Genomic DNA, 13376 nt, shown 5'->3' with positions numbered 1-13376 from the left:
ATACCTGACGTACAAATAGGCTCATGTGGCTTTTTGTTAACAGGGAGCATGAGTAGAGCAAGCTTACGTCTGCTCAAAATATCTTCCCTACTTCAGACCCTCATTAGTAAAAGATGGCTGGTAGCCTTTACTGTCACTCGCTCGGGACAGATCTGGCTCTCTGGAGCAGCACGGAGAATATCGTGGGTGATCAGATCAGATTAGTTTTAACTGCGCTTGTCCCACAGAAGTGGTTTTTGATGGGGCACAGAGGCCAACAAAAAGCAATTGAAGCCTTTTTAGGTTGGCAAGAACTCTGTTCACTACTTAGCCACTGACAGCCTTTTGACAATTTTGGTAATTCATTTGCATCTCTATTTCTTCCACTTTAAAATGGGGAGATTTAAACTCCTCCATCTCACAGCTGTTGAAGGCTTAATACATGATGATGATGCTTTGAGATCTACATATAAGTGGCATTGTTTTCATGCAGGGTATTATTACATTTCATGATTATCACATATCTTTGTATAACTAGGGTATATTCTTCATTCTCTTAATCTCTATTATCCAAGTCTCCTTTATTCAGAACTGAAAAATGTCTCACGCCCCACTCTTACTGCTTTATAGGGAAGCATGTAGTATTTCGTATTATTTCTTCTGTTATCCAGCAATTTAGTTACCAGGCTTTTTTTGGTTTTCCCCTCAGTATGCAGATTAACCAACACTGAATAGGAGCATCAGAGCCTTGAGCTTTCAACAGTTACAGTTTTCATCAGATCATAAAAGTTGTGCAGTGAAAAATTGTGACGGAAATTTTTCGATCAAGGCTCTGTCTGCGTGAATCCCATTGCTAGTTGATTATCTGTTTGCTCAGCTCGTAACATTGCGGGGTGTTGATTCTGCTTTGGTGTTAAGTAAAAATAAGCAGAGAGGTTTTCATAACGTTACGAACTTCTCCATTCTCTGTTTTCCTGCCAAAATCCTGTCTCACTGGATTCCCGATGATACTGCGAATGTTAGGGACTACAGTCCACATATGTGAGCTTGACTTCATTGGGTTCAATCAGCAAATTTAGAGCCCTCCCTGTGGGATGCTTAGTTTCCTTGTCAGGTAAGCAAAAGGAAGCTAAATCCTAGATGTTTCTGGGGAAGAGTTGATAAAACTACATGCCTTTTAGAAGAAAAGAAAAATCCAACTAACTGGATAATTCAGCCTGAATAAACTTTGGAATAAATGTTTAAATCACAGGGAAGAGGTCTGTTTTCCATGTGAACTTGCTGGCAATATTTAACTTCGCTGCTGTAAAAATGACTCAGCTTTGCTGTTGTCACACCCTGAGCAAAGAAGAGAGCAGTTTTGAAACATCAGCTAATTGCCAGAAGGGCCTGGTTTAAAAAAAAAGAAAAAGAAAAAGTAAAAACCCAAAAATCAGACCCAGAAACTTGACCTTGATTCTTCTAATAGCTGTTTATTTTTAATATGTTTGCTTATTTAATGCTTTCTCTTTGAATTCGTTTTGGCAGACTGGGCCAAATTCAGGAAGGTTTGTCCTAGTTTGTCTGCAGAGCTCAGGTCTCTGGGAAGTGATAGTCACACACCCTGATAATTTTTTAAAACACGACTTCATGGCAGCTGCAAACAAGCTGCCTCGGTGCTCTCTTCGTATCTCGTGAGGTTCACAAATGTAAGTCGTCTTGTGTAAGTGCCGTGATGCATTTTGCACTGGGAGGAAGCAAAAAAGGATTGTGCGGAGACTGCGATGTGTATGGCAGCCAGCTGGATGTCAAAAAGTCTCTCCTCTTGGACAGGGCAGACTGAGCACCGATCATTTCAGAATGAGCCCAAAAGGGTTTGTCCCATCTGTGCTGTCTCTGAGTGAAAACACTGCACAGTTGACCTCCAGTTGATTTCACAGTAGTGAATGCTACCAGCTATGCATAAAATGTGGTTGGAGAGCTCGGTTTAGCTGCCACACCTTCCAGGCAGCCATCGCGCGGTGCGTAGTGCTGCCCTTTCTGAGACAAGAGGAGTTACATCTCATTTTTGTAATATCTGTTTCTCCTTTTTTTTTTTTCTGGCATAAATTTATCCCCACAACAAACCACTATCTTGCTAAAGAGAGGAAGTGCTCCATTTTTACAGGAACAGGTAACAAATGCCAAAAAAAACCCCTGCAGTAAAGTGGTGGGGCACAGATTCCAGACTTCAATACATGTAATCAGCATGGAGATATATGTAACTTTCCAGTGTGTGCAGTGTGAAATATATTTTTTTTTCCCATTACAGACCAGAAAAGAGCTTAAACTGCTGCATTTTCCCTAGGAAATGTTTTGCCAAGAATTTTATACACAAGCATACAAATGTATGGGTATGTGTGTGATCCTCCTCTGATTTCTTTATCCACTGCCTGGCTAATCTCACTTGCATCACCATCAGTAAAGAAATCTCAGCAGTTCCACTCAAGATTCACAGCAGCATTATTGATGGAGGAATTAGATCACTGTCCTCAGAACATCCCGTCTATGGCAAGAGCGAGGTTCTGTCGGGGCATGTCACGTCATTTAGGAGAAATGCACAACAGCCTTTCTTAATCACCTTACCAAAGGATCTCAAATCTAAGTAAATATTTTTGTATTTATAGTTCATCGTTTGCCCAAGAGCAGCGGGGTTTCTTGCTTCTGCACAATTTCCCGTCCCTTGCCTTCTTCAGTGCATCCCCTGACATCACTGCAGTAGAAGGTTTCCATTTAGTTTTCAGGACTCATATTGAGAAATTCTTTCCTTGGCAGGAGACGGGAGCCTACAGAGGTTTTCCTTGCCCTTCTGAAGAGCAGTAAGCTGCCCAGAGTCAGGCTGTGCCCAGGAGCTAACAGCCTCTGAACACCGTCTCGTTTGAGCACAGAGCTCACCAGCCAGTGCCAAATGGAGAAGGATTGAGCTGATCACTGGGCTCTGCGAGTTCAGCATCATAGACCTTTGGCATCAAAGAAACGGGCTTTTCTGGGAAGATAGTGGAGATGATTAAGTATGAGTTGGGGAGGAAATCCCTTCTCTTTGTGGCATTGCTCTCAAGCTTTCTTTCACTTAATTACGTTTTCACCACAGAGTGATGAGCCAAGTAAATCCCTAAGGTAAGTCCACTGACATCAGGTTGCTAGCACCCAGATGAATTTGGTCCACTGTCCCTAAGTCAGATGAAGGGGCTTGGCTGATCCTCCAGTTTGCAGCACTCAGGTAGAAGAGACACTGTCAGTCCTTGGCGCTGGATGGGGAGGAGGACTGAGCGCAAGGCACTTACCGCTGAGATTCAAAAAGCTGCCTAGGAGACGGGGACACCTACCCCGCAGCGTTCATAGCAGGTGTTGAATTTCACAATCTTGTCTGGTTTTAGAAGGCACTATCTGAATTCTGCAGGTATCTTTCTATCACATTAAATACCTTGAGGCTATGGCTCTGCATTTTTGAGGTAAATGATACATAGCAATCTAAATGCAAAATAGAGATGAGTATCAGTCTGAAATGAGAAGCAACAGAAACGCATGGTCCTGCTTGCACCCACTAAAAGCAAGCTGTAGATCTTATTATTACTGCATTGGTTGGTGTACTCAAGGACAAGTACTTTTTTGTATTGTAAAGAGCATCATCTTGAAACAGAGCAGGAACTGAGGGAGGGGATAAGCACCATCAGTTCTTTTTTCTGATTTTTTTCTTTAATTGCAGCTTTGTTGGGCACATTTTAATTAAGCAGGAAGAGAAAAGAGGCAGTTCGAGTCTGCAGTGCATTTTTACTCCTGGGTCCCCTGGGAGAAGGGAAATGTTACTGTCCCATTATATGGACTGGCAAACAGAGTCTTGGTAGCCTGAGACAGTGACTGGTGTCGCACAGGAAATCTGGGGCTCTGGAGACTGAAATCAGGATCTCAACCACAAGAGCCTGCTTTTTCCTGAGAGGAGGAAACCAAACGAGCAAGCCAGCTCTCCAGACCTTCGTTCCCATCACTGCCAGAATTTCAAAGCCCTGTATGGTTATATGTGTCCTCTGTGTGACTGAAGGACCTGTGGATAGCCTTTTGCATGGAATATTTGCCCAGATTTTTGGCTGTAATTCTCAATTTTCCTGCTTCTGTTTGTTTAGGTAAAATACATGAATAGTTCAAGATACTCTGGTCGTGGATGCGTATCTTGGGATGCTCCGTAGCACCTTTCCTACTTTAGATCAAATGCCAAAAGATGTTTAAAAAAAAGCCAGGAAAATTTTCCTTCCCTGTTTTCTTTTCGGGCCATGGTGTGGATCCTATGCATCCACAGCCATTGTGGCGATACCATTGCCAAAGGAGAAAGTGCCAGGATGCCACCACTTCCATCTCGCTGTACTGTTGAAAGTTGACCTGAGCTTCTGGGGTAAATCTCCTCTGGATGACATCTTTGTTGTGTGTCCTGCCCAATGCAGTGTTAGTCTTTGCTGATCATAATATACATAGGATAATAATTAACAGCTTGCGGTATCAATGTTGAGGCCACCTTTGAATGTAATGTCACTGTTTTCCTTGTTGCAGAGTGAAAAGTAACTTTAGTCTTACAACCAGATCTTCATCCCAGACCAATCTACCACCTTGGTAGCATGGGGTCAGTAAAAAGCTGCTTCAGGCACTGCCTGAGATCTCCGTGAAGGGCGTTGCTGTTCCCCTCTGTTGGCAGATGGCAAGCTGTAAAGGGAGAAAGAGGAAAGAGCATGGCCGATCTCCACGGCTTCATTTTTGAGGTTTAGACTCCCTCTGAGCAAGGTCTTTGTGATGGTTACAGGAGATAATTGATGGGTCTGATAGGCTGAGACGAATCCGCCTTTCTGTACCCTGCTGTGTTAGCAGTTCCGTACCCCATATCTTGACAACGATATGGGTAAGCGGGAATTCCCTTCCTTACTAGCAGTTGATTTTTAAGACCATAGACATGTTGTCTGGAACTGTTGCCTAAAAGCTTGGATTTTCCCCTATTTATTCTGATGTAACCCCTCTTCCCCCATTTTGGCTGAGTCACAGCATAGCTTTTGGAAAAAATTGGCATTCCTGGAAAGAAAGGATCAGGACAGACTATGCATTGCCAGCTGAGGTTAGTTGTTAAAATGGCTGATTCTCTGTTAAAACGTTTCTCGTGTATCTAGGCAGACTGTGCTTGTATTATACTTTCAGTAGCTGGATCTTTGTTACACCTTTCTCTTCTAGCCTGAAGAGGCCATTCCTATTAAAAATCTACATGAAGCATGAGTAGTTGGGGATCGGGCCCTTTCTTAACTCTTTCCTAGGCCAGGGGATTTGTGGTATGTGGTTTTGCTAATGCAGAACATGTGATTTTACCCAGCGTTGTTAGGTAGGAGGGTGATGTTTTTGATTCTGTATGAGCAGAAGTCATGGTGTAGATTTAATTGTCCTGACATAAAAAGGCTTTTGCTGGCATCACTGTAAACCACAATATGGTATAAACGACATCAGTAAGAGAATTTCATTGCTGATTAAGCTATATTTCTACCAGGGACAATTTTAACTGATCTAGGATGGAGCTACAGTGATGCTGCCCTCCTTCTCTCCCCAGCCATGCGCTCCTCCCTCCTCTTGTAAGTCGGGTTTTGGTGACCTCGGCTGGGAGCTAAACCAGCTGAAGATTCTTTCTCTAAAATAAAGAGTAATAAGACAGGGTAGTGCCCTGAAAGTGCATCTGAGTAGCCAAAGAGATATCAATACTACCTGAGGATTTTGTTTGTAGTGTAGAGCTGGTTTCCTGCATTATCTGGATTTAGGGATCTGGCTCCTGTTATCAGCTCTTGGGGCAATTCAAGGAAGCAGAAAAAAATAATGAAGTGTCTCAGCACAAATGTGCTCTTCCCCAGTGAGGTTTCCTCATGCTGGGAAGATCTTCCAGTCCCTTAGTATCAGTACCACATCCCTACATCTCTCCTGAAGCGTGGGGTAGCTAGGGATGCAAAAAGGAATCTGACCTGCGTGTTTGTACTCTCTATTACCATAACTCACAACTGATTGCTGTCCAGTGATGTAAACAGCTCTTGAGCTGTTACAGGTGAGAGAAAATTACAGAAAACTACACAGAGAATTTAAAACAGGAGTTTGTAAGCAGGAAGCTGTTAAATATACAGACTTGGAAAATCTAACAGTAAAGCAGAATATGTTTAATGCCAGTGTGAAAGCTTTGCAGTGTAACTCCCATTAGGTACTGTATATTTTGCAGCAGCAGTGGATACTCTGCTTAATCTGATTTCTTGTTGCTGCTGGCTTGCTGTGTTTTATATGGATACCTTGTGGCACGACAGCGAGTGTAGCTTTAGACAAAACAGCTTGTGCTCTCTGCCTTGGTTTCCCCAGTGATACAATGGGCATAATATTTCCATTCATACTTGCAGGGCTGTCCTGAGGCTTCACTAATGAACATTTGAAAAGCGCTATGCCTACACTGAGTTATGACTACTGTCCGTTTCTAAAAAATGCGACTGTTTGTGCTTACCCTTTACTCCATTCTCCTAGACATTTGAACTGTGTGATCTACATTACTTGGCTTCTGAGTCTCAAATAACCATTTGAGATAGACCTTTGTTTCCCTTTTCTTTCTCTCCCTTCCCAAAATATATTCCTTTTAATTTTAAATTTGAGGTTAAAAGTCTCAAGAGCTAAATACTGGGAATTGGAAAGCAAATTAAATTTGCTGTCGGGTCCTTGCTGCCTCCTGGTGGAAAATTGACGATCACTTCATTGAGGCTGTCTTTGGGATGAGCTATGTCAAAACCACTGAGCTTATGAAAACATTTTGGGACTAATACTTTAAAAATGTGTATTTTGGAACATAGATCTCATTGGAATGCAATGAGATGACCTTGAAAATGAAGCCTTAGGTTGTTTACTTGCATTGATGACCGTTATGTGTTCATGTTTTCTTCTGTCTAAGTTGGAACCTGAAATAAGTAGTTATGCCTTTCACAACAACTTCTGTTTTTTTTCCAAAAGAGGATAAAACGACTTCCTCCTCTTACTGTCAAAAGTAGCAGAACATTATCTAGAAAGGAGGCAACTGCCAAAATCATGTCTTTCAGATGCTAAAATGTCTTCCTAAATGATGCTGAGCAAATTTCTAGTGTTTAGAAATGCTTTACAAGAGGGCGTTTGCCTTTCCTTGCCTTTCGCAGATTTTCCTTTGCAAAACCTAAAACTTCTCCGAAATGATTTGGCTGGTTGTTGTCGGAAGGTTTAAGATGGAAGAGCAGTGCCTGGGCATATATTAATTATTCCAGCAACAGGCCTCCTCATAAGAAGTCATTACTACACTCAGCAGATCTGTCCCTGTCCTCTCTACAGATGCACAAGCAATGATCCACAAGCGTTTCAGAGGCGGACTGCTCCACAGAGGTTCCTCTGGACCTGCCTGGCCTCTGTTGGTGTTCAGAGTCCCTTGGAGATCTGAGCAGCGATGCAGACCATCTCCAAGAGACAGACTGGGGTTCGGGCTGTGGAGTCTGGATTTCAGATGGGTTTCCATGATCTGTCCGTATCATGCTGCTAACGTAGGATATGAATGCGTCTTGTGGGGCAGGGAGCCCAGCCCCATGGAAACTCACTGCACATTGTTGGACGGACAAACCGTTAGAGTCTGTCCAGCTCTCGGATGGGGTGCTGGTTTCAGGCAAGGGCAGCTCACCCTTTGTGGGGCACACTGGAGCTGGTTTATAGACAGGCGAACAAGTCCAAGTCCCCTGCTTGCACTTACTCACGGTCTTTGGAGTGCGATCGAGGAGCAGCTATATGGTGGGGACTGCTGATATCCAGGCATGATTTCATCTCTGAGTCAGTTTAATTCCTAGAAGCAGATTGGAAAGTGAGCAAAATGTTTATGGTCTGTGCTCTGACCTGCCAGATTCCCAGTGGTGTAACACAGGCTGAGAGCAATTGGGATTTTGCTAACATGGTTTTCTCTTCTTTCTTGGACACATGCAGGCTTTGTGTGTGAACTGGTCAAACCTCAAACTGCCCTGGGTGGATCTGGACTGGCTGATTGACATCTCCTGTCAGATAACTGAGCTTGATCTCTCTGCCAACTGCCTGGTCTCCCTTCCTTCCGTGATCCCATGGGGCCTGATAAACCTCAGGAAGCTCAGCCTGGCTGACAATCAGCTGACGGAGTTACCCAGCGTACAGTCATCCGATGAAATTATATGTACAAGGTGTGTGCACTGGATGCCTACAGCAAACTGAACCCGTACGGAGAGCAGGTGCAAATGAGTCAGTTGTGCTTGGGTGAAACTGCACAAGTGAAGAGCATATGCAGGAGCTTCTTGGTTTATTTTCTGTCTGCTGTAAGGTTTAACTTAAGATTTGCTCTTTTGCATTCTCGGTGTTTCCAAGTTAGTTGTCAGGACAATTGTAGGGACTTTTATTCCTGTATAGTCTCATATTGCTTCTGCTTTTCTCCAGTTCTGGTGAGCCCCATTCCTCTAAGTCTAAGCCCTGGGCTGACTCAGATTGACATTTGCTGGCTCATATCAATTATCTGATCTGCTGTCTATCCAGACCACTTCTGTCCGCTCCCTGGAAGCGTTAATTTTCTAAATAGGGTTTTTTGCTTTGCCTTGTGAGAGTGCATTCCAGCTACTTTCATTCAGACCTAAAGCTGTCCTGGCAAAATAGATGTCTATGGCAACAGGAGTCTTTGCTAGCGTTTTATTGATGCCTGACTGCTATCTTCTGTACTCACAGGTTACTCGAGGTCGATGTATCCAGCAACAGGCTCTCTACTCTCCCTTCTGGATTCCTACATCTTAAAAACCTTAAAAAACTCATTGCTGCTAAAAATTATATGGAGAAGTTGTTTGACGAGGAAAACAGTACGTACAGTCCAGTGTTACACTCACATTTCAAGGCCTGATTTGTAAAGGGAGAACCCCAAACTTTATTAAGTCATTATAATGATGACTTAAAGCCGGTATTAGCTAGAGATGCTTAGCATCTCTCAATCCTGTGTCCAAAGTACATGAAAAGGCCTGGTTATTTTTTACCGCTCATTAAATCCTTTGGCTTTTATCTAGCAAGTATTCAGCGTCTTGCTGGATCAGACTGCTATCATGCTCACACCTAGTCCACAATGTTCCGTGTTTTCTAGCAACTAATTGGATTGGCTTAAGGAAGCTGCAGGAGTTTGACATCTCTGACAACAGGTTGGTGGAACTTCCAACGGTTTTTCTATACTGCTTCAAGTCCCTAAACATACTGAATGTTTCCAGAAATCAGCTGAAAGTGTTTCCAGATCCCTGGGCCTGCCCCTTGGTAAGTCGAACTGCTCTGACAGAGTCAGAGGCTGAAAAAGCTGTTGAAACAATGCAAAAAATATACTGTGGTGCTTAAAAAGCTGTCAGACGTCTTAGGCTAAAAGGCTCTTCTGTTTCTGTACGAGTGCCCCTGCCTGATTCGGTTTATGGGTCTCAGATCAAGTCTTTCTGAGGTTCTACCCTGTTCCCACCATGTTGATGGCATTGGTGCAAAACTTCTAGAAACATGTCTTATATGGATGTGTTCGTTTTCTCTATAGTTCATATGAGCCGAAGTATTGTTAGGATCATTTTACAGAACACTCAGCCTTCATTCAAAGTTAACTTTGCCCAAACCCATGGCTAACTAGGGATCTATATCCACCTATCACTGTGACTTTATTCCTTATTATTACAGGGATAGCAGGAGAACAGTATACTTCGGTGAAGCGTTTGTTTATGGTTGAAAAGCAAATGGGGATAATTTTCAAAATAACTTTTGAAACTTTTTGCCCACCAAAGAATTTGCCCACCAATTAAGTGAGTGCATCTCCTCAGCAAATCCTATGTGCCTGCATGCACAATAATTTATCTAGATCAAAATATCCAAAGAGATCACCTAGAATGAATTTATTAATGCCTTAAACATGTGACAGCTGATCTACCTCATTATTTAAAGAGATGATTACTACTCTTTGGGTGTTTTTTCTTTTATGTTTTCCAGAAATGTTGTAAAGCATCTAGAAACTCACTGGAATTCCTACCTGACGCGTTGGCTATTTTCTGGAAAAATCACCTCAGAGAAGTGGATTTTTCTGAGAACTCACTAAAAGAAGTTCCACCAGGACTCTTCCAGCTTGAAGTTAGTGTCATTTCTTCCTACTTCACAGTATTTCTCTTAATACCTACTCAGACTTTGAAGTCATAGCAGTGGCTGCCTGGTTCAGGTAGGAGACTACCTGCTATTTTGAGCTGATGAACACAGCAATTATACAGAGCCTCTGAGCAGCCTGTAACCTCCTGAACGTTCAGGCCCTCGTCCAGTGTGATATGGTATCTAGCTTTTGACACAGGTCTTCTGAGAACTCTTTGGATGTCTGTGGTTTTCAGATTTTGGGAGTGCCATTTGGAAGACAACCACGGCACTGTAGCTGCAAGCTCCAACCATTGAAATATAGGTGTACTCAAGTGTGCTCACAAATAGTTGTGTTTTTTCTTAATCTGGCACACCAGTGTTGTGTAATTAAGGATTAGTCTTTCTGTGCTGAAAATAGCATGTTTGAATGCCATAAACAATGCTAGTCGGCATCTCTCTTATCTTTAAGCTTGGGCATATTAAATAATTCTTGCCAGTGGACATCAGAGATCCATAGTTTTACTTCAGAATTCTTCAGAATCTGTGGCTTCGCATGGTTTCGACATGAAACGAAGCAGAACTTGGGGGTTTCCTCCAAGCTTCCCTTCCAGATTGTGAAACTCAGGGTCATGGAGATAGAAACAGAGGTAAATCGTTGTGCAGAAGTTTCATGATTTTCACCACTGGCCTGTGTGGGAAGGATGCAGACGTGATGGTTCATATCCATGTCCAATTTGAACCTCGGGAGTCTACTGCAAATGTGCCTCTTGCTTCTGCCTGGGAGAAGAGTGCTGAGGGTCGTTTGCTCCCTCAGTTGTTTTTAATGATCCCTGCAGATTTGGCTTTGCTTTCTGGTAACCATTTGTTTTCAATTGGCATTTCTCCTGAAATAGAATGAATCCTATGGACTATTGTCTCCAAAACTTGTTTTTTCTGAAAGCATTAAAAATAAGCCCAGTGGGTGGGAGCTACCATGACAGATACTAAACACTAGATGGTGCTTCAAGGGCACATTTCTTTGGGTGCCGCTGCCCAGAGGCTGCAGAAGGATGTGAAGGACCAGTACAGGGCATCAGAGAAGACCTCAGTGCAATTTCTGCTGATGGTCTGTCTTCAAAGTTAGTGAGCTCTGGCTACCTTAAATAATGCCAGTTCTCATCCATATCTCTTCAACCTTACCTTCATAAAAGAAATAAATAGCAGGTATTTTCAGTCCTCCAAGGGCTGGAGTGTGGTGAGCCACTAGAAGGTGAAAGCCCATGCCTGGATCAGCCCTGGCTTGGGCTACTCCTTGGCTGTAGAGTTTGTGTCGGTGAATAAGGGCTGCACTAATGCTCCAGCCCCCTCCAGAAGTAGATGTGGAAAGGGGGAGAAACGGGCAGTAATGTGTTCCCACATGTAATGTAGGAAGCATTATATGTTTCCACATTATTATGTAGGAACAGCAGTGAACTGTCTTCTCCCTGGGAAAAGCTGAAAGCAGAGGAGGCCTGTGACTTGAAAGCATGGCTCTGACCTAGGGTTGTGGGACATGTAGTTTACCACTGGCCTTTGCTTGGTTTGTGGAGGGGTCTTAAGACTAGGACCAGCTCACAGTCGCTAATATGATGTATATACTAGAAATGTGGTGTTAAGAGAAGCAGAGGCCTTCTAAAGGAACCAACTGTACATGCTCCAAGCCATGTCTTAGTTCTCTAGACTAGTTTGCTTCTCTTGAAGAGACCTGACCCTCTCTTGGTGGAAGCATTCAGGTGAGACTCTGGTCAGCTTTTCCACATCACGAGCTGACCGAGGCAGCCTAATCTGGATGCTGCAGTTCCTTCCCTCTGGTATAATCTAATGCACCAGAGCCCTTTCTGCATGCTGCGGCAAGAGGTTTGAAGGAAGTTGTCTGCTGCTGCCATTGTCTCACTTCTGGAGGCAGCAAAAATGGAGAAGTTAGAGATGAGAAAGAAGAGGCAATTGCAAAACAAGGACTGGTGATCTCCAGAATTACAGTCATGAAGAGCCACAGTCAGTTGAAAGTCACTAATTTTCCCCCTACAGAGCAGGCACATAAGCATTGCATACAGTCTCACCAGGCTGTCAGCTCTCCTGGAGAGTGGCCTTTGTCAGCATTTGTGGGGGACATGTAACATGGATACAGTTGACTGAAAATGAAGCACCCCAGCTAGACCACACAGAAAAAAGTTTGTGCTAATTCTGGAACGTGTAGCCTCCCTTTCCTCACACCCCCTGCTCAGGGATATTTCGGGGGAGAAGTTTGAAGCATTGTCATTGAACGGCCCCATGCTGATACTTGGAGAGCGCTCGACACCAGGCGCCAAGGGAGGACTGGGTCTTCCTTCCAGCGGGAGGTTTGAGCCAGTGGAAGACTAATGATGGTAAAAGCATTGGCTGTCAAGACTCGAGTGGCAGGGCGGGTTTTATAGTTTGCACGGTTTTCCAACCCTTTCCTCTAGTGGTTCCCTCTGCGTATCTGCAGTTGTTATATTTCACTTTACCTTCCCCAAGTCCCACCAAGGCCCAGTGCTGCCCCTCTCTTATCACTAGAGGGAGCGTTTTGCATGATAATTGCCATTCCAGCAACTGCTGGTTGTCCATCGCTTCTGTCACATGATGCCTCATATTTTTCCAATCTGAGAAAAGGAGAGGAAGGCCAACAGACGGGCTTCGTGAGACATTGTTAATCCTGCTTGATGAAAAGGGGCATAAACCTTTTATATTACATGGAGCACATAAAACATGTAACACACTTGAAGCTGAAGTCTCTGCTGGTAAAACATGATTTCCATGGGGTATAATTCATTAATACTGCTGTACTTGTGGCACGAGATAATTCAGCTGACATTCTGCTTATCTCAGTTTTCATGGGGGAGACTTGCAGAATAAACCTGGTTGGAAACTCTACCTAGAAGACTGTTTTTCAGTGGAAAATTGGATTTTCAATCAAATGAAAATGATCATTTCAGCCTTGACGTTATTTTTAAGGGCAGATGGAAAAGCATAAACTGCACAAAACTGAATGGGAACTGCATTTTTTTCTTTTATATTTCAGTTAAATTTAAAGGAGAGCTTGTGTTTAACCTTATTCATGGTATTTGCAGCTGAGTCCTATCTGTATGGTGTTAACTGCACAAAGCTTCACTTCTTGTTTTTAAAATTTCTGTCTCTGGTGGGAGGAAAAAAAAAGTAGATAGGTAACTTGTATAAATCTTGGAAAGTTAATATAAATC

The 13376-nt window shown here is 43.2% G+C and overlaps 1 protein-coding gene across 1 annotated transcript in view; it reads left to right on the top strand.

Moving 5' to 3' along the window:
• LRRK1 (leucine rich repeat kinase 1) overlaps positions 1-13376 on the top strand; it is a 78134-nt gene that overhangs the window by 23737 nt on the left and 41021 nt on the right. Inside the window, exons 6-9 of the mRNA XM_075159819.1 lie at positions 7978-8204; positions 8737-8864; positions 9140-9303; positions 10009-10146. Coding sequence (XP_075015920.1) covers positions 7978-8204; positions 8737-8864; positions 9140-9303; positions 10009-10146 — 657 coding nt within the window. The remainder of the gene's footprint in view (positions 1-7977; positions 8205-8736; positions 8865-9139; positions 9304-10008; positions 10147-13376) is intronic.

This window comes from Calonectris borealis, chromosome 11, assembly GCF_964195595.1.
Source record: "Calonectris borealis chromosome 11, bCalBor7.hap1.2, whole genome shotgun sequence".
Lineage (NCBI taxonomy): Eukaryota > Metazoa > Chordata > Aves > Procellariiformes > Procellariidae > Calonectris > Calonectris borealis.
Note: the sequence above shows the minus strand (reverse complement) of the source record. Positions and strands in the feature narration are given on the sequence as shown.